Raw genomic sequence first — 22,285 nt, forward strand, 5'->3', positions numbered from 1 at the left:
TTGTTTACTTCAATAAGTTCATCAAACGGTAATATTAATTAAAGTAACTATAACAAATATTAGCTATCGGTATATTATCATCTATATAGTACCATTTTGGTAACGAACAAGTAGATCGTGATATTACCAACCGTTGGTTCTTACTTAGAAAATAACCTCTATCGCCGTCGATAAAACAGATATCTACTTATTTTATTTCGTCCAAGTTACAGAATTCTTCTTATCAAATTTTGGATTTTTGTGATAAATCAGGAGATATGAAATGAAATACTTGAAACGTAACAACAAATAACAGTTAGTACTGCCTAACATTTATTGCCGAATTACACGATTAAGTACATCGTATTTACAAAGAGATAGGTAGATTTCTCACGTTCACAAATGCAAAAACTAACGCAACGTCGTTCTTACAGCTTAACGTATTTACATGTCCCTGAGGCTTAATCTACAATATCGTTCACACACTGTTATTGTACAATATCAATTGCTCTATGCTTCGAAAGCAACGATCGATGCGTTATAATCTATTGAACCTATTGGGTATCACTACGTGTATTTACATCGTACACAACGGGAGTCATTATCACAAAATACGCAAGCTAAATTGATAACTCCTTAAACTTAATGGACTGTGCGCTATTGGATTGATGACGGCGTCGTTCCTGGATAATTTTATGCCCACTGAATATAAACGCATCTTTATAGAAGAAAAGATTCTTTTGGAGGCAGTTTATTGACGCGAGAAACATTACCGATGTAATCGTAAGTTTACCAAAGTTTCGCTCTTTAATGAGAGTAGATAAAAAATTATTGTCATTGTACTGTAACTTAATAGGACAATCTACTATTTATATAGAGTATATAGTGTAAGAGTAACATTATGCGACAGCATACATTACCTACATCGATTTTATCCTGTAATACAAATATGAAGGTTTACAATTGGTAAGAACGTTTCGTACTTCGACGGAACGTAACGAGTAATAACGTAAAAACAACTTTTCGGGGAGGATCGTTACATGCTAGATAAACTCTACGTCTCTCCTTCGTACCTCATAGATTCTTTAGCTCGTTCATAATCTATAAGAGCTTAAATTTACGATATTCGCCAAGATCCCTGGAGACTTTAAACGGGCACAGGTAATATTGTACGATCTTCGCGTATCTCGCAGGACGAAAAACGCACAAAGCGTGAAACTCTTGATCGAAAATTTCCTTGTTCCTATCTTCGGCCTTTCCTTTTCGTACGTTCCTGAAAACTTGCCATCTCGCAATTCGAAAAGTTTCCGAGTAACAAAATTTGCGAGTGAAGATCGTACCTCGCGTCGAGAAAGATCCATCCATTCTCGAAATTTTCAAAATTCTCTAACGTCGAGAAGGATGACGACGATATAAAAGGTCTACGTCGAGAGTCCACTAACTATGATACCAATGAACACGGTAATACCAAGATTTGCGAAAATGTGACGTTGAAAGCTCGAAGACGCTGTGGCCGATTGAAAATCCGTTTGCTCTTCGCCACTATCATAATTTCCTTTCGATATTGGCTCGTCTCTCATGCCAGCTGCTTTCTTTTCGTTACTGTGATCCACTTTCCAAGATTTCTTCGAATCTCGTCGAGTACCTGGCCGTCTCGTCGTTGGTGGCCTATCAATCCCTAAAAAAATATGTTCAATGTAAAAAAAAAAAATAAAAATAAAGGAGATAACGATGTAGAAAATGTTTATATTTATTCAGTAAACGAATTTAAATATCACACGAATGAATCAAGCTGAAAAATCAACCTAAATATCATTTTACATCGATAAGCTTTTACCCATGTTGTCGATAACTTGTCGTTTTTTTCTCTCTCTCTTCCCCTCTCCCTCTCTCTTTCTCTTTTAACATGCTTTTACGCGCATAACAAATGTTTATTTTACGACAGCATTATCCCGAAACAATAATGCATTGTAGCCGGACCATACGAGATTTAGGCCATTTGCGTAACGAATATTAAGCTCGACGCGAATAAATACGGAAGCGCTTTTGATAGAATTATTAAAATTCAACACGAGAGAAGAAGAGTGACGAGAGTGCGAAGTTTGATCGTGCGAATGAAGTAAAGTATGTATTCGAAAAAGCTCGGAAATAAATAGGATCAAAACAAATGACGTTTCGCGGTGACCATGCACATAGTAGTAATACTAATAGTATTAGAATTAATATTAGTATTAATAATAATAGTAGTAATAGTAGTAGTAGTAGTAGTAGTAGTAGTAGTAGTAGTAGTAGTAGTAGTAGTAGTAGTAGTAGTAGTAGTAGTAGTAGTAGTAGTAGTAGTAGTAATTCAAAGCGATTATCAAGGATTATTAATGGTTGTTAATCCTTAGAATTTTTTGCCGAATCATTTCTCATGGCTAACAAAACACCGAAAGAGAAACGAATGACTTGTATTTCATCGTTATCATTAACACGAAGCAATGTTTTGTACGAAATCCGAGCCAAATTACATTAATAAACTCTAACGAAAGATGATTGGGAACGAAGCTCGATCAATGTGGAGTAGCCACGATATATATCGACATTTTCAAAGGTCTCCTCGACAAAAGCAGCAGCAACCGAGCTTGTTGTCGATCACGTTTGTAGAGATAACCTTTAACGTCCGTCGAATCGTACACCGTGGGAAGCCACTTTGCGTCGAATCGCGTTCGAACGAACGGGTGAAAATGGCGAATCGAGATATTGGGTAAAGCCTGTCGACGAGTAATAACCGGGAAAATAATCGGCCAAGCGACTGGACTTTCCGCACGATGTTCTACGGCTTTGACGTATTGGAACGTCGTCCCAGCGTTTTCCACAAAATCCCGATAGATAGAGAAAGAAACAAAGAGAGAGAGAGGACAAGATGGAAAGAGAAAGAGAGAGAGAGAGAGAGAGAAAGGGAGAGGATGAGAGAGAGAGAGAGACAGAGGTAGGTGGGCTCTTGTCACTTGCACGCTTCGTCGAAATGTCGAGAGTTCTGCAACGATATTAATTCCTTCTCCACATTCGAGGCATTCACGAAAACGCGCGTTTTCTAATTAATCGTTTGAAATAACAGATGCTCTCTCAACCGCGAACTGGGTATTCTCGTCCATTCGTTCCATCGGATAAAAAAGAAGGGTACGTAAGCTCTATGATCGACTCCATTGTGGTCGATCACCTCGAAAACTCGGCATGCTTTTTCATTAAACACTCGAGTTCGTTTTACTTCTCCTCTTTCTTTTCTTTTTGTTTATCGATGATCATATCCGAACCAAAGAGTTTTACAACGAGAATATAAATTTTTCGAATTGATAGAAGATTTTAAATTATACGCTTAATTGATATTTTACATAATATTAGATCCATGATCTATTTCAATTGTATCGATTTATTCGATTTTTGTCAGCTTTCGGGATTTAAAAAAAAGCATACGTGTTTGCTCTCTTCTTCGACGATAAGTAAACAAAATACAAGGGATATGTCCTTTTTAATTAAAATTTCAATCAAAATTACGATTTATCACTGTTTTACATTCGATTATTAAACATCTGTTGATGAGAGTATCATCCATTTCAATTAGTAATAACAAATATGTAAAGCATTAATTAAAAAGTTGTAATAGAATTATATTTTTAATAGATTTTATATACATGTAAATGATATTGAAACTTGTTTCAATATAGAGAAATAATTATAAAGAATATTTAATATCGACTCACTTTCAGTCTTCCTCTCTTTTTATTTCTTTTCTAATTCCACAGATATATTTTTTATATGAAACGTTTTAATGAAACGTTATGATCGTACTCGAGAAAAATCAGTCAAAATATTCCATTCGATCATTTCCTTTAAATTCCATACAAATTTCATCTTAAACCAATATTATCAATCTATCAAAAGTAGAACAACATGTATTAATCTAAGTCAAAATATCGGAAGAAGGAGGACCATTAGAAACGCATCAAACGTCGAGCTCACATTTATTAGCATACCATTGTTTCATCTCCTTCGAAGCGTAGCGTGGTTTCAGTAATGAATGCGTTGGCGTAGAGGTTAAGATGTCGAAACTGCTCTTCCGTCTTACTGCAATTAGCGGCTAATGCTTTCTCTAATAATACCACGGGAATCCTAATCGTTCGAGCGTGAAGCAATTAGCGAATAACTCGAAACATATCCCGAACATTATTAAAGCGTCTTTATTTTTTAATTATCCCTTTATCGTTGATCCTATCTAATCGTACAAATTACATATCGATACGTCCTCGAAAAAATAAATTCTCTTCGATCATAGTCATTCTTAAAATGTCCCGTTGAGTGTCCCGTAACCTCTCTACCTTCTAGGCAACCTTCTTTCCTTTTCCGTTCCGTGTCGACCGATAATTCTTCGCTCCCGGCACTCCAGAGAGATTCCCAACGAAGTTAACAGACTTGAGCGGAGCATATAATCCGCAGTCCGTTCTCCTTGGTAATTATTGATAATAATGTTAAGCGTAGACTTTCATGGCTGAAGGAAAGTGACGGGAAAATCACGAAGAATGACATAAAAGTAAACAACTAAAATAATTCTAACGAAAAGTATGGTATATAAGTATACCTTGTACACGACTATACGTTTTTGTTTTAAATTCTAGACGATAATCAAAATTCAAACGTAAAGCGAGCAAGCGTAAAGCAGAGAGAACCAATTATCGATATTCTATCATACAAAAGAGAGGACGACGTTCCCTATTTATATTTGCAATTAGCAATAATTAAGTGTGCCGCAGGCTCGCACGTTTCCTACCCTAAGTGTCCTTTTTCTCTCTTTCACTTTCGCGTTCTCTCCCTTTCTCGCACTCGCACAGCCTCTTATACGTGAGAGTATCTTTAATTAGAGGAATCGATCAAATGAACGTGCAGAGTCAAACGAAAGGACGTGAATGCCCGGCTTTTATATCCGAGGTACGGCTGCCAGTCTAGCGTAGAATGAGAGGCCGAATGAAATATAACGTCGAGCCAACGTGATTTGACGTAACTCGACGTATACGAATTCGCGATGATTTCTATTAGCCTCCACTTGGAAGGATTTTATTCCAATTCCCCTTACCAATTCGTATTTGTGCCTCTATTGCTTTCTCTCGACCCTCAAATATCCATTCTACCTTCGGCCCCTCGTGATTTCTATCGCGTTAGGCGTTTAAACTCAATAATTTGTATAGTCGACGTTAATTAAACATCTCACACTTTATTTATTTTATTCGATTCGACGTTAATACATATTGTATATTATATTATAGGTCTGTATATAAATATATATATATATACACACATATATATAGATATATCTGCTTACGTACAAGTGTGGACCGATCGATTACCTTTATAAGAATAGAATTCTTAAGAAAGAAACCGATCGACGAATGGACGACCTCGAAACATCGACCGAATTAATTCGCCTTGTCTGATTAATAAGACAAGTCGAGTAATGAAAAAGCCTAATGTCGAAACTGAAAACCAGCAATTCTGTTTATCGCGAGTATAAGAAGGAAGAAAGGAAAAAGAGAGAGAAGGAGAGGGAAATCAAGGGTTGTTTAAGCAGTCAACGTGCTCTTTCGTTCATGAGACGCCTAAGTGAACTCGGGCACAGGATCCAGAACTCAGTGCAGTCAAGATTGAGGTAATTACGCCGAGGAGGTTATATCGATCGACGATAAACCGATAAGTTATCCGACTAAGGATCAGCCTTGCGGTTTAACATCGGCCGTTGTACTAGAAATAAGTCTCACAGGACTACTACAGTTCTTTAATATTCTTTTTTTCTTTTCGTAATAGTTTTAATGATCCTATCTACACTTTTCATCGAGAAAATCTATTCGGCAATGGTAAACAAACGAGTATTGATTGCATCTTATCGAATATATTATACTATTAATAATGAATTAGCATTATATTCTCAACGTAAAATTTGATTAAAATACTCACTGTAAAGTTTGATCTTGCTTTCGGTTTCACCCAGCGAATTCGTCGATATACATCGGAAGGATCCAAAATCTTGCACACGTACCGACTTTATAGTCAACCTCATCGTCATCTTGTATCCTTTATATCCTTTCGATATCGTTTCGACTTCGTAGTGATTGTCTAGGAAACATAAGAAAAAAAACGAATCGATCTTTATTATTTAATGATACTCATCTTTTTCTTTCTTTTTTTTTTTTTTTTAGAGGTGGTAAAAATATTTCATCCGCGTAAACGACGCTTTGCGCTTTTGAACGCGATCAAATATGATTTTACAGTTTTAACGCCGTCATGATTATAATTTGTAATTAACAAGAGAGTACAAGTTTATGACCGAACGGACGCCCGATGGCACTTCTTCGTCCGTGCGCATTTAAATCGTATAACTTCCGTGCCGATGTAATTACGTTCGCCGCTCGTTAAAAAGCTAATTTGTTATATCGTAGTGATCCGCGAAATGGCTACGAGGACAGGCACTTGGTGATAACTACGAATAATCGAAAAATGTAGCTTGACTAAAGCTACTACCGTAGTAAAGTTGACATTTTTCTTCTCGTTTCGTTTATAAGTTATAAAAATGTAAAAACTACATCAAATTTTTCTTTCCTACTCGAAACAACGAATGGAATGTCATTTTTCCGATAAAAGACAATTTGTATATATACATATATATATATATATATAAAAAGAAAAGTCTTTTGGAAAATGAATGAAAAAATACTAAGAAAAAAATCAAGAAGGTCGTAATTACTTAAGAAAATGAAAAAGTAAGTCAAGATAATGGATTCTCGAACTTCGTATAATTTATAAAAGAGAGCAAGAGAGAGAGAGAGAGAGAGAGAGAGAGAGAGAGAGAGAGAGAGAGAGAGAGAGAGAGAGAGAGAGAGAGAGAGAGGATAAAGCTTTCCCCGTTCTTATGAAATAATTCAGTTATTGTCAATAAGAGAAATGGAGTGTAGTTGTAGCGTCTTAAGATATAACGCCACTATACTTGCCCTTAACCTCCGGCTGTTATCGCAAAGGCGTTTGGATGCAATTACAGCAAAGTCTCTATGTTGGTGCAGAGTGTAATTAGAGCGAGCCACATTAGCGACACTCGTGTGAGCGTTTTACCACGAGACGTATCTTTCCTCAAACGTTAGGGAAGAAAAGACGAAAGGAGAAATAAAAGGCGAAAATTAAGTAAAATATGTCAAGTTTCGAATATATTATATATACATATCATAAAATGAAATATTGTGTATAACCTTAATCGCAAAAACTTACCATTAGTGATAGTCTCGTTTGTTGGCCTGGTCCAATAACTGATCGGCTTGGGATAAGCTTCACTTTGGCATTCAAGAACAAGTACTTTGCCTTCGTACGCGCCAACCAATTGTTTTTCGATCCAAACCATCGGCGGAACTGTGAAATGTAAGTCGGATTAATCAAGAGAAGATAATTACATCTCTCGTATTACAATCGGCTGAAAGTTATCTATTAAAATCGCGAAAATCTGCTAAGAGAGGAACGACTTTGAGAGTCTTAAGCGAACAGGCTGGTGACATTGCACGTCGGAATCTCGCCTAGAGGCAGGAAGAATTTAGAAGGTGGTTCTTCAACCTCACCGAGGAAACAATGCTCCTTCTTTGGATCAGCCATTCACGCTGCGGCGTCTGCCCCAAGTGCCGTCATTACGAGCTCCGCGACTCAAGAGAGATTCGCGGCCACGTCGTCGGGCTTTTAAATTGCCTTTGAAACCGAGAGAGAAAGAGAGCAACGGGAGATGAGGAAAAGTAAGGAATGCTGGATGAAGAGCAGACTTGGGCTCGTCGTTTCGTACGTACAGTGAACAATGAGAACGATCCTCTTGCTGACGGTTGGCGGTACTCCGTTCGATGCTATGCACAAGTACGGTCCCATGTGGAGTCGAGTGACATCCGTTATTTCCAGATATGAACCTTCGATACTCGCTACTGAAACAGATAACACATCCATCTGTACGATATTCTGCCGATGACAATTCCAAGTTATTTCTTCTGCGATAATAAAATATGGAAATCGTAAATATAAAATTGTCTACGTCACGAGAAAATATTAGAAATATTCGTTTCTAATGATATTTTATTTTAGCTGACCCAACTGAACTTTTATTTGGAATACATTAATTATCTGTGTCAGAGTCGATTAAATTTTCAAATATTTATAAGTTTAGTATAAGTCAAAGTCAGTGGTCAAATTATTACTATTTTAACAAAAAGGGGATTACAAAAAAATAAATAATTCAATTGATAGAATAGAAAACGAACGAAATTGTTAAAGTTATTTTTGTTGAATTATTGCCATCTTTTAAAGGAACGGAGATTATTATAAAAGTTGAAAATATTGTATATGTTTGTATTTGTACATGCAAAACTTAGTTAAAAAATACAAAAATATTAGACACTTCGGTAATAACAAACACGTTTAAAAACGTTTCAGCATAAAAAAGATATTATACCTTTCGAAAACACATGCATATAATTACAAATTCAATTATCCTACGTCGAAAGACCTGATTGAAGTAAAAAAATTTATTTTCGCGCTTTTCTACATCTATTTTCAATCGATATCATCATTACCATCGTTCCAGATTCTGTAGTTACGAACGAGCACTGCACCGAACGATGAGCTATATCGTAATCTAACAAATCGCCAACGTTAAACGCAGCCGCGAACGCGAACGATTTTACAAAAAGGTCGATTTTACGTGCACACGCAGGTAGTACGGGACTCCAGAGAGCTATTTCGCGTTTGATCGCATAGACCTCGCCGTTATTATCCGCGTGATTTATATCCATTATTGCTATCTGTGCACTCGGTATATGTATATTCTCTGTAAACACGCACGAAAATCGAGCGTTATTTTAATTATTTAATATTCGTTAACATTAATCTAGTAATTTCGGTAACCCTTAAGATCTCGAAAAAAAGGTTAACGATAGGATAAATAAGCAAATATTTCTTCCTTTCATTATAGGTAGAAAGAAATCGTTTCTCCTTCCTTCTTTCTTTCTTTCTTTCTTTCTTTTTCTTTCTTTTTCTCTCTTTCTTTCTCACTTTTTTTCTTTTTCATTCTTTAGTTTCGTCATCCAATTTTCTTCTTTCGTTCGATTCGAACAGAAAGGAAATAAAAGAGGTCAGCTGCGAGAACGCCGGAGACGTACACGCATTCAAGAATATTTTATTTTACGGTACTTATCCTTCGATGGAATCAGGATCTAAAGGAAGAAAAAGGCGGGAAGACGAATGAAAGAGTGGAAAAAATAAGGTAAAAACGAAGGGAAGGCCGATAGAAAAGAAAATAGAATGGAGGGGAGATGAAAATAGAGAGCCAGATGAAAAATAAGAGGGAGGAAGACAGAGAGAGAGAGAGAGAGAGAGAGAAAGAGAGGGAGAGAAAGAGATGATAGAAAATAGGAAGAAAAAGCGACAAATGCTTAAACCGATTCCTTAAAACCGAGCGCAGCAAGATAAAAGATTCATCCGGTGAATAAATCACTCTAGCTTCCTCCCTTCTCTTCACCTCTATATCCTTCTTCCTCCTCCTCTTTCTCTTTTCATGCTCGAAACACCTCGTCCTTTTTCGCGAGGTACACTCCGTTTCTCGTAGACGTTCGCACCCTATATTGCAGTTCCTCCTGGTACGGTGTCGCACAGTAGAGGCGAAAATATTTTACGGGCGAGTAACACGAGGTCCGACACCCTAGCCATCGTTTTCTTCCTTCTCCATTCTCATACCCCTTTTCCTCTGAGCCGAGGAGCCGTTCTACGAGCTCCAGGAACACGAAGTACCTTGTGAAAGGTCGAAGAAAAAGAACGTCGAATTGTAGGGAAGAATTCCTAGGGTTTTCCAAATGGAAGGACGCATGAACGAACGAACGAACGAACGAACGAATGACTAGAGAAAAAGAAAAGAGAACGGAAAAGGGGTGACCTTTCGCGTAGATCACACAATACGGAACATCCTCGGCTCTTTCCATGCACAATTAGTTAGCGTACGGTCTGAACAATCATTAAAAAAAAAAAAAAAGGAAAAGAGAGAGAGAGAGTGAAAGAAAGAATCGAAGACACCTAGTGCTAAAGGTTAAAGAGAGAAAGAGAGTGAGTGAGTATCTCGAGGTAGAACGGCAATTAAGAGGTAAAAGGATCGGATAATAGACCGCTTTGAGAAATTAAGAGTTCGAGCACCCTTCCAGTCGATCTCACCAACTGATACCCGTCAGATAAAGCACGGCTCGCGAACCCATCGATTTTCGACATAGTTCAACTCGACGATCGATGGTTACGTTCTCCTTTCGAAATCCTTCCGATCCACACGATCGCGCACGCGATTCAATATTATCAAGATTACGAGATGCTCAACGAGATGATCGCTTCGTGATAGAACAGACGACTTCGTGGTGTGTCCTTGTTTCTAGATCTCCTTCAAGTAGATCAAAATCTTTTTACGTACGTCCTATACAATGATTCCCTTATAATTATCTTAGAAAGGTCAGATAGAATCGCTGTCTTATAACAAAGCTTCGCTTAAGAAAGAATATAATATCTAATTTATTCTCATTAAGTATGCACTTTCGTCAAAGAAACGCGATTGATACTAGTCAGCACTTAACACGGTCTAATAGATAGTATTATTATTAGGAAAATCGAAACGCTCGATCGGTACGCTCGATAGGAGATATAGCTGGAATATACGGAAGGTATGAAGAGGAAAACGGCGATAGCAGGTGGCTGGGACCAAACGAGCGGAAGTATAGAGTGAAGAGAAAAAGACCAAGAGAGGAAAAGAGAGAGAGAGAGAGAGAGAGAGAGAGAGAGAGAAAGAGAAAGCAATGTCGATAGGTCGGAGAGGAACGGTAAATTGGGTGGAAGGTGACGGAAGGTGGCGGTCAGAGTCCTTTTGCTGAAAATAAATACCTACCCTCGTGCCAGTTGGAGAGGGTGATCGTGCCGCCTGCCTCTCTACGCCACGTGACCGTCGGCTTCGGTGTTCCTGTCGCCGCGCACCGCAGCGTCACGTTGCTACCCTCCCTCACTTCCATGTCCGTACTGGTGGGATAGTCCAGGATATCCGGAGGTACTGAAACAATGACCACATTGCGAAAGGGAAACATCCTCCCTTGCCCTCATACGCGAGCACGAACACGAACGGCCTTCGTTCGAATAGATAGTTATCTCGATACTGCCCGATCACTGTTACCCTCATCCCCTTTTCACCTCCTCCTCTTCCTCCTCCTCTTCCTCCTCCTCCTCCTTCTCCTCCTCCTCCACTCCACCATCCCTCGTAACGTTTACGTACACGATTCAGGGAAGAGAGGACGGAGGGGTAGTTCGCCCTGGTATCATCCACGAATACTCGCTTGCACGGCTGTCCCGTACACGAACGATCGAATCGTAAAATCTGGAATCGTCGGTCTGATCTCGAATTCGCTTTCGAAATTTTACACTACGCTGGCGTTATTTTAACGTTAAATTTTTTTACTTCCACTTTCTTTCCTCCCTTTCCTCCTACTTTATTTTCTTTTTCTTCTTTCCTTTCCTTTTGTTTTGTTTTCTTTTACTTTTTTTCCTTCCGTTCTTTTTTCTTTCTTTCTTTCTTTCTTTCTTTCTCTCTTTCTCTCGTTCTTTTTTCCTTCGCCGTCAATATCCTATCCTTTTTTCAGTGAGCTAGTATGAGACAAAGTACGAGACACGTATAACGAGTATTACAAGAAAATCGAATTAACCTAAGAGCAGCTATCGGATTTATCTCCGCTAATTTTAGGATAACCTTCTCATCACCTTATTTCTCTCTCATTTTATATTTTCGATCCTAATACTGTTTCGAAAATTTCAGCGAAAGAACACGAAATAGGGTTGAAAATTCGATTATAAGAAGACGAGTAATGGGATAAAGTTTGTTAAAGTATTTTAGATTATCTCTGAAATGTTTAACTATAACATTAGTGAAATTATTTATATCGAGAGATGGTTGAAAAAATATATTATTGTTTCGTCAATGATAACGTTAACTTAGGAATAACGAATCTATGAATATAAAAGAAACAAAAATGGGGTTACCAGATATGAGAGAAGAAGAGAGAAAGGGAGAGAGAAAGAAAGAGAGAGAAGAAGAGAGAGAAAGAGAGTAGAGCACGTATTCGTTCGTTTGTTGATCGTAGTTTGTCGATCGTCGAGTATTCTTTTGAAGTAGATTCGCAAATGAAACGCGCCGTTGCATTTCAAAACAGCCGAAATATTCTAGCTTCGACGTAGCTTGCCTGAAGGGGCACGAATGTACCCTTTGTGAGGCAATGCGATTGATTCCTGAAATCGGAAATCATTGCCACTTTCGAATGGACCTTCGAAATAGAATGGCATGTTTACAGAAAAACCTTCTATACGAATGTTTTATATCTATTTTTTGATTAATGTTTGATATCTAAAATCATTTGATGAAATATTTTGATTCGATAAAAGTCAATGATTAGTTTATGTTCTTTTGTAATGTATTTTCTAACGTTATTGTTTAAAGTTAGTAGATATACATGGTATACGTAGGTTTGTGAGTAACGTTGTTCCTCTAACATACATACAAACGTATGTAAACTTTCGTTTCAATAACACTCTAGTTGATCTTCCACGTCGTAGTCACGTCCCTACCAATGGATGCAGGTTGCATCTCTTACAAGTTTTGGTAAGCTTCGAGAGGAAGGTCGTAAGAGTTCTCACAGAAGTTCTAAAGTGGCTTGATATCGGAAATAATAAAAAATTCGAATGCCTAAGATGAGTTATATAACCTATAACATCATTATAGGGTAATATCATCTTGATAGACGTTTACTTCCAAAGAGTATAAAACTTTTCACGATGATCAAAATGAAAATCTATCGTTTACTATACATTCACAACTTTCAAAGCAATTATCGTTGAGAATTATGTAAATGAGATTCATCTGAGCAAAAAAAAAAAAAAAGAGAGAAAGAAAAAGAAAAACGGAATAATCCATCAAAATTATTCATTACTAAATAACGAACAAATTCAATATTTAACACAGTACAAAGTCACCATATCCATTGAAAACAAGTTTTCGATATTTAATAACGTCATCTAAAAATGTAAACAAATTTTCTTACCGGAATAGCGAGCAAAGAAATACGGTAATAACTAAGAAATAAAAGAAATAAAAATAAAAATAAATATTCTAGAATAACAACAACAACAACAACAACAATGATGACAAGGACGCAACGACGACGATACTACGCCAAAGACGACGACGAAGGAATTTCGTTATCGAGTTGCTTTTCAGTAGGGAGAAATAGAGCCGAATATGGCTAGTAGACATGCAGTCCGGTAACTGAGAGTATGGAGAGGAGGTAGAAGAGGAAGAAAAGAGGAAAACATGGCACAATGTAGAGGACGAAGAAGAAGAAGAAGAAGAAAAAGAAAAAGAAGAGACTAGAGGCTACTACGTACGGTTTTCAACGCTTCTCTCAGTGAGCAACTTCTCCCCCGTCACGAAGGAGGCTACCCTTTCCTGAATAGCTTCTCGTCTCTCTCTTCCTCTCTCCGCCTCCTCCTCTTCCTCCTCCTCCTTCTTTCTCATCCTCCTCTTACTTCTCTTCCATCTCCTCCTCCGGTGAACGGAGCATCGCGAGCCGGAGTCCTCCCTCTGAGTTACGGAAGACGTGTTCGGAAGGCAAATAGCTTCTCGTCGACGAAAAGAAGAGCGGACTCGAACGGAGCTTTTTCTCGCGGTAACGGACGCGCTAGCTTATGCGTTGACAAAAAAGAAAGAAAGTTATACGCAAAAGAGAGAGAAATAGGAAGAGAAAAGGGGAGAAAGAGAGAGAAAGGGAGAGAGAGAGAGAGAGAGAGAGAGAGAAAGAGAAAGAGTTTCGTTTTCCCAAAGAAACAAGTCCACTCAAAACGTTGGCCGTTATGACCAAAGGAAAAAGCTCCATCGATGGACTGCATCGATGGACTGTATACGAAATATCCCCGAGTATCGCAAATACCGCGGAGATATCACTCGACGGGCAATCCATTCTGGCCTTTGCGAGCGAACTACGTCGTGTGCAAACCGGTTGAAAAAAAACCGACATATCCGCAGATAGTATATTTATTGATACGGGAAAACAATTGCTACGGATTTATTATTTCGTGCGGGCTCGCGAACCCGTACACTACCTATTCTCTTTATCTTCATCTTTTTTTTTCCTTTCTATTATATTTTCTACGTATGTCTCTGATGCTTGCTAAGAGATGGTTGCACGATAAATGAAAACTATCTTTAATACTTTTGTTATCGTAAGACGATAAAAGGGACCACGACGAACGACGACAATGACGACAACGGAGCTTCGAGATAAGAAGAAGACGAATCGTTTTCTTTTTTGGATAATCGATCGGAAAAGAAGAATTACGTTTGCCTAAGAAGAAGGACACTCGGTTCTTTTAAATGCTTTGAGAATGATAGACTGTGAAATTCCTGGATAACGTACAAGACGTTCTTCCTTGTAATGAAAGAAGGGAGATCATTCGAATGTTCGAAGATAAATCTTCGAATGGTGAAACTCGTAAGAACGATGCTTTCTCGTTCTGACTCAAAATGTGGGAAGGATCGATTCGATCGTGCTATCAAAAAGACACAGAGACAGAGACAGAAATAGAGATAGATAGATAGAGAGAGAGAGAGAGAGAGAGAGAAAGACTTCGAAACAGGTGATTTCATGCAAACGACAAGCTAGTCGACTAATTGTAAGTAATATTACAGTACGATAAAGGAGAAATTTAATGGCTGTTGTTACGAGATAAGCTCGAGCTTTACGATTATACACGTTCCTCGGCACTTCTTTCGTTGCTTGGATGATACTTTGAACGATATATTAAGAACTAAATTGAAGCGTATCCGTGAAATTTCTTGCAAAGTTTTATCTCAAAAATCTTTTAAATGGTCTTGGAAAAGAGTGCATGGGGAAATCAACGGAAACTTAAGTATAAGAAATTCGTAAAGATTCTCAAAAGCGAAATGCAAGTCAACGTTAAGATTCTTCAGTTTTTCCGTTGACCCAGAAAGTACGAGTCGTTCGTTAAAAAGTACGAATTAAAAATGAAAGTCGGACTTTAAAATTTGCCAAGTTTAAGCACTCTGCTACGCGTCACGATTTCGTGAAAAACATTGGCCATTTCCTTTTTAGAATTTATAAACGATATGTTAGAGTAAAAAGAGAAAAGAAGAGAGCGAGAAAAGGTTGAGTAAAAAGAAATACAAAAATAAGATAAAATTACATTAAGATAATATCATCGAATAATTAAAAATAAACGAAAACGTAATAAAAAAAAAATAATAATAATAATATCAATAATAATAATAACAATAACAACAATAATAATAATGGCACAAAAAGCGAAATAATTAGTTTCACGTTAAATCAGATTTATTTTAAAGAGACACTCGAAAGGATACGATAACAAAAATAACAGAAAAAGATTTGGAAAACACTCATCGAACACTTTCGAACGAATCTCTTGAAACTGTAAAGAGGTTGGTTATTAAGTTGGCTAGTGAGAAAGAGAGACCGATGGAAGGAGGTTGCAGTCGTCGAGGAGGTGTTTAATGGCCCACTAAGAGTACAATCGACCGGCGAAGGTTTTGGCGCGAGCCGCACACTTTACATACATTTGCATTCCATCGGCACGTATCCGGTGGATACTGAAGGAACAACATTGCCGATTTTGCGGATACGTGTCTTTATCTTTGCTAGCCACTCGAAGATCGTCGTTAGAAAGTTCCGTCGGGACTCATAGAGGAAGTTTGTCCTTCGTTTTCGTCGAAAGCTTCCAAAAGGAAAAAGAAAAAGAAATAGAAGTAAAAGTAGAAGAAGAAGAAGAAGAAGAAGAAGAAGAAGAAGAAGAAGTAGAAGAAGAAAAAGAAATCGAAAGAAATCAAAAGAAATCGAAACGAGTATCTCTCACGAGACGATGCAAATATCGCGTTAAATATTGCATCTGTATCTCGACGAGCGGAGATCACGGATTTCCAAAGTTGCCTAGGATACACCTTTAAGGTATGGGGTCGTATTCACTGGAGTTTGACAAGTTCCTGGGCTCGGCAACGACGGAGAAGGGTTGCAGCAACTGCTAAGAAAGTTTGGAAGGAAGGATCGGTTGATGCATGGCTACGTGGAAGAAGGATGTTCTCTCTGATACGTATACCGCAGGACAATCGCTGAAGATCCCAACCACAAAAAGGCCCATCAAAAACGTTGAATTTGCCTTTACTTCCTTACATTTTCCCTTTCGCTGTTCTTGTCTTGTTCAAAGTTAGTGTGTATATATATATATATACATTTTTTTTTCTTTTCTTTACTTTCCTTTACTTTTCTTTTCTTTTCTCTCCTATTTTTTTTTCCTTTTTACTCGCCGACATCTTTAAAAGTTTTCGTAACAATACATTCTCCTGTATTAAAATTGTTAAAAATTTATCTGGGTAATTTCGTAAAACTGTTTTATATATTATTATTATTATTACTATTATTATTATTTTCAATTTTATTAAACGTTCGATTTTACCAACTATTTCGAGGAATCCGGTGATGCTGGACATTGGATCAGTGTTGACCTGGCACATGTACCAACCCCGGTCAGTTTCTTTCGTGTCTTTGATATGAAGTGACCACGTACGATGTCCGCTGTGGGTCACTGTGATTCGATGATTCTTCGTGATAACGTGATTTGCTATCGTCAGTATTGTCTGCGTGTCCACTCGGAGCCATGCCACCTATGAAACGTTAAGATAAGAGAGTAATAGGTGTTAGTAAAATTAATGCAATTTTTATCAAGTCAACATCTTGCAATGACTAGGTCTATTACAAAGCAACTAGGTAGAATATGTAACGGGTTTATGCACTGTCTAAACGTCAGTCGGTCTGAAAACAGCCATGAGCTATAGTTCCTCTTTTTTTTTCTGTTCGTCTTTTCCATGGCATTATCCTATCAAGAATCAAAGTTTCTTACTCTAAGTTTCAACCAATGAGAAGAGAGGTGAAATACTTTACGAAACTAATACAGCTTTCGTTTCGCTTCGTGACGTTCTATTCAATTCTCCTTCTTCTCTCCTCACGCTAGTTATTAATTAATAACATTTTATACTAAAACGGATTTGCGTCGTAAATAAGATTTAATGAGAAATATAGTAGTAACAGTGCGCGATACTTTCTATAGAGACAAACTTTCGATTGCTTCATTCCTTTTTGGTTTATCTTTTAATCGCGTGAATAAATATCATGTTTTGCGATCAAATAAAATTAAATGCAATATTGTAAAATCCGTATATAACGTGTGTATGTGCGAGGGTGGGTTTCATGCGTAAACCGATCTAAGCGACAAGTAATCTGTTGAGTATCGAATATTGCATTGATTATCTGTAATAAAATATAATTGACTCAAATATCTTGTAATCCGAATCTTTTCAGTTGGTTTAAATAATTCTATAATATATATATACATACACGAATCCTCGGAATCGGATTTATAAAAATTGATAATCACGCAAACATCGTTGGTATTTTAGACGAATAATAGTCATATGATTTTAAATAATGGAAAATTATTTAAATAATTGTGTCACATAAGACGGGATAAAAAAAATATCGAGATACTTTCGATCTTGTTAGTAATAAGAGAGGACAATGAAATGCTACAGACAAAACCACTTTGAATATTTAATATAATAAATAATATAAATAAAATATAATCGATTCATGTCTCTCATAATTCCATCCCTTCTAATTAATTCAAATAATTCTATAATATATATATAATGTGTGTGTGTGTGTGTGTGTGCGCGTATATATATATATATATATATATATATATAAATGTTTGCAATCAGATTTACAAATTCTGATAATATTTTCCTGATAAATAAATAAATAAATCCTAAATAAATATTTCAGACGATACGAACTGATTTAATAATTATCGAATAATATAAAATAAACGACCATTCTTTAAATAACAATGACACAGAAGACGATATAAAGAAACGTTTCGATCCCTTTCTACTTTTTCATTGATAAATATATTTCAATGAAACGAAAAACAATAAAATAATAAAAACATCTTGAACATTTTATATATTTAATACATTATATAATGTACATAAAATATAATCGATTTGCATACATTATAATCCAACATAAATTATCCAAACAATCATATATATATATGTATGTATACATATATACGCATGTATATATATATATATATACAGTTTTTGAATTGAAGTCATACATATATACTAATAATCGTAGAACGATATTCCGGCCGAGATAAATCGATATAATATGATTTAAAATATAGACGAGAGTATATATTTTAAATAAATATGATAAACGGAAAACGATACAATGGAACATGTTTGATAATATGTTCAACGCAAGGAACAATGAACTGCAGAACCAACTCGAATATTTTACGATCCAATGGATAACAGTTGTCTCGACCTAGATGCCGAGCAGCTTCACGCGTTTCGGCTTTTCTCGCAAAACTCTTTCTCGAAAATTTACTAAAGGAGATGACGGTTGAGGAGGAGGAGAAGGAGGAGGAAGAGGAAGACGGAGAAAGGTGTGGGAGTATATATGAAAGAGATCGAGATAAAGGAATAAAGAAAAGAAGACACCTGCTCGGCATGTCTGAAAAGCGAATCCTCGCTTTAGCCGTTATTCACTCTTCATCGTTTTCAGACGTCCATCGGAGTTATACCATGGCATAACGTGTTTGAAAAACAACGCGAATACCAACGTCATCGTCGTCGTAGCTCAAACATAGTCCTTGTGTTTATTGTTACGATTTAGACCGTCGAACGAGGAAAACATATTTTCTTAAGAGCACACGTATTAGAGACTGGCTTATATCAAGCCATCTTTTTCTTTGTCTTCTGCGCATGCGCTTCCTTCTTTCTTTCTCTCTTTCCCTCTATCTCTCTCTTCCTTTATTTCTTTCTTTCTTTCTCGCCGTTTTAAAAAAGGAAATCTCCACAGAATTCACGTACTTTCGCGGTGTGATTTACAAATGGCCGTCGTCAGAGCCCCGCTCTTCATAGTCACGATGAAGAAGAAGAGAAGTTTTGTGCTCATCGACGACAACTCTCTTTGTCTTTCTCTACGTTCTCATGCACGCATATATACATCCTCATATCTCCGAGGCATTGTATCCACGTGGTCGACAAGCTCGACTATATCAAACTACCAACGCCTTCGTTGCGAGAAAGCTCCTTCGTCAAAAACCGCAATACACTCGACATCGTCGTCCACGTTACACCGTCTTCTCTACTTCTCCCTTCTCCTTCTTCCCCCTCTCTTTTTCACTTCCTTCTTTCCTATATAGACGTCGCTTTAAAGCGCGTTCTCCACGAACAACCACAACTTCTATCCCTTCCTTTTTGTCCACCTATAAACGTCGTATACGCAAACATACTTATATGTAAGTGTATGTGAGTGTTCTCAAAAAAACAGAGAAAGAGAGAGAAAGAAGAAAAGAAGGAGAAAGAGAAAGACAGAGGGAGAATAAGAGAAGGAGACATTTTTACGTTTTCCACTACAGAAATAGAAAGAGGAGTTGGGTGCATAGGAAGGTAGTACGATGGGAAAGAAAGCTGGAAAGAAACTACTGAGTATGAGGAGAGAAGGCGAAACGAAGGGAAGTTAAGGGAGTAGGAAAAGAGAAAGACGATGGTGGTAACAGTAGTAGTAGTAGAAGTTGTAGTAGTAGTAATAGTAGTGCTGGTAGAATAGTAGTAGTAGTAGTAGTAGTAGTAGTAATAGTTGTGAGGGAGATGAAGGTGGGTTGTAAATTGTGTGCGCAAGACGAGAGTGCAAAAGCTTTCGTGGCTGATACAGCAGTCATGTGCGTCTTATACACTACTACTACGTTTATGTTTATATATATATATATGTATATATATGTATGTATATCTTTATATATATATAGACAGATATATATATATATATATATATATATATATATATATGTCTTTTGCGTGTATACGTTTCACGCATTAGCACGAGTGTAAGAGAAATAGAAACGCGGGAAGGCCCTCCTTTGTGGACGCTACGCGAACACTCTGAATTGCCATCGGAGTAATTATTCAAGTCCGTATACCCTGAAGCACTAGTACTCCTCCACAAGTCGACCACACGTATTTCGATTTACGAGTGATTCGAAAAACGACGTAATTGTCGTTGACACGCTTCCGGTTAGAATCAAAACGCTTCATTCTCGCTTAAGAAATAAAGGTTCTTCTCTGAAACGTCGATAATTATTAGAGCTTAATTAGAATCCAAATCATTTTTATTTCATACGAGAGCATTATTAATTTGAATAACGTCGTATGATAATGAGATAGTTAAAAAGAAACAAAAAGAAAAAAAAAGAGAGAAAAAAGAACTAATAATTGCACAATAATATTCGAGAGAAAATTTGTAGAATAATTTTGTACGAGTAATTGTTCTCTCAATAGTTACACACTTGTTCCTTTTAATTGGAGAGAAAGATTTATAGAAATCTGTATTGTTTCACAACAACATCCTATAGTAGTTTCTCTCGATCGTATAAGATGCATGTTTCAGAGATACGGAAAAGTTTAGGTTGGATAGTTCTCTTTGATTCAACGAACTACCCTCTCGAACCACGAATATTTCCCGTTTTCGGGCCGGTGTGGTGAAAAATGACTCGCAAAACTTCCCTCCGGCTTGAATACCGTCTCGTACCTTCGCGATAGTCTCGCCTACTCTCACCCTCTCTCTCTCTCTCTCTCTCTCTCTCTTTCTCTCTCTCTTTCTCTCTCTTTACATTTCTCTCCCCTCTTTTCCCCATGTTCTTTTTTCTTCGCCCTATCTAGTTCGCGTGCACCGTAATTATCTTCGAGACTAATCAGCGGGAAAACGTGAACGCACTTGGAACCGACCCGATGGTCAGATCAGGAACTGAATTGTGAGTAATTGTGGATAGTTCGAAAACCACTGAGACACTGATCGATGTTCCCGCTTTCGAATCTTGCTAGAGGAACTATCGTGGGCCTAATTTTGAGAATTGCTGCCTCATCTATTTGGAAAAGATTTACGTAGAATAGATGACTCTAGTTCGACTGTCAATACTCGCTTTAAAGATTTATATTTAGATGTATAGAGGAATATATTAGATGGTTATATCTCACGAGAAACTGTAATATACTCTGAATGTATCAATCACAAATGTAATATTCAGTCACGAAAGCATTCATATATCATTTTATCTTGAATAACATTCTATAGATAAAACAATGAACTTCAAATTTTTGATAAAATATTAAGAAATCAATGTGTTATATGAAGTATATCGATCATTAAATAAAAAGCAATATTTGATTATACTAGTGATACAAAATATAAGATAAGTGCTTTATATATATGCAAATATCCTATCGATTCATTTTATAAAAGACGGTTACATGCATTGTATAAATACTGTTGTATAAATATATGTGCGATTCTTATAAATATCATAAAAATAATTAAGATAAAAATACATAAAATAAGATCATAGAATTTTACTTCGCTCGAACGTAAGGAATATATCAGTACAATAATTAAATCATATGATTTGAAATATTGAATAGATAAGGAGATTTCGTGAATTTATTTTCTAATTTTGTACGATCGATACGAAAAAAATATCTGAATATTCCCAATCTGTCACTTGTTAGAAATTCTATATATACATACAAGTACCGACGAAAATATAATTTACAATATCTTTTGTTGATTAAATGGATGTATGATAAAAGAGGTGGTTTACCCCAACAGTTACAGAGGTCAGTATTTGAACAGTAATGGTATTCGTTGGATGCAGCGTTTACTCAAGTGAATACGATCGGTTAGACACGTGCAGATTTACCAATAACACCAATTCCATCGCTTTGGTGCTTCTAATTAGTTATCGTATGTAATCGATAACATCGAATCACGAAAACCACAGGTTTCAGTATCATGAGAAATAATGTCTTTATATCGATAGTTAAATCTATAAGAAAGAAATTTCAAAGAAGAGAAAGGAAAGAGAAAGATTTATTAATCATCTTGCGAACGTGCAATCTTTCTTTTTCTTAACGGAAAGAAATTCGTTCAGAAATTCCTATTTGCGAATGTTCCATTTTGTTGACTTTAACAAAGGCAATAACGATGAAAATTAGAACGAAAAGAATGAGAAGAATAATGCGAATCTCATAGTTCGGTCTATT

General features: G+C 36.8%; 1 protein-coding gene across 3 annotated transcripts in view; it reads right to left on the bottom strand.

Annotated features, from left to right (window-relative positions):
- Positions 1-285: 285 nt before the first annotated feature.
- The window catches only part of LOC122634491 (opioid-binding protein/cell adhesion molecule homolog), a 57,381-nt gene continuing 35,381 nt past the window's right edge, over positions 286-22,285 (bottom strand). For 2 of the 3 annotated variants that reach the window (XM_043823483.1, XM_043823481.1), the window contains 6 exons: positions 16,579-16,786; positions 10,943-11,101; positions 7,827-7,955; positions 7,267-7,404; positions 5,965-6,123; positions 286-1,657 (listed from right to left, as the gene is read on the bottom strand). In XM_043823483.1, the coding sequence (XP_043679418.1) occupies positions 1,401-1,657; positions 5,965-6,123; positions 7,267-7,404; positions 7,827-7,955; positions 10,943-11,101; positions 16,579-16,786 (1,050 nt within the window). In that variant the 3' untranslated portion in view covers positions 286-1,400. The remainder of the gene's footprint in view (positions 1,658-5,964; positions 6,124-7,266; positions 7,405-7,826; positions 7,956-10,942; positions 11,102-16,578; positions 16,787-22,285) is intronic. The other variant, XM_043823482.1, reaches the window with a different exon arrangement.

This window comes from Vespula pensylvanica, chromosome 15, assembly GCF_014466175.1.
Source record: "Vespula pensylvanica isolate Volc-1 chromosome 15, ASM1446617v1, whole genome shotgun sequence".
Lineage (NCBI taxonomy): Eukaryota > Metazoa > Arthropoda > Insecta > Hymenoptera > Vespidae > Vespula > Vespula pensylvanica.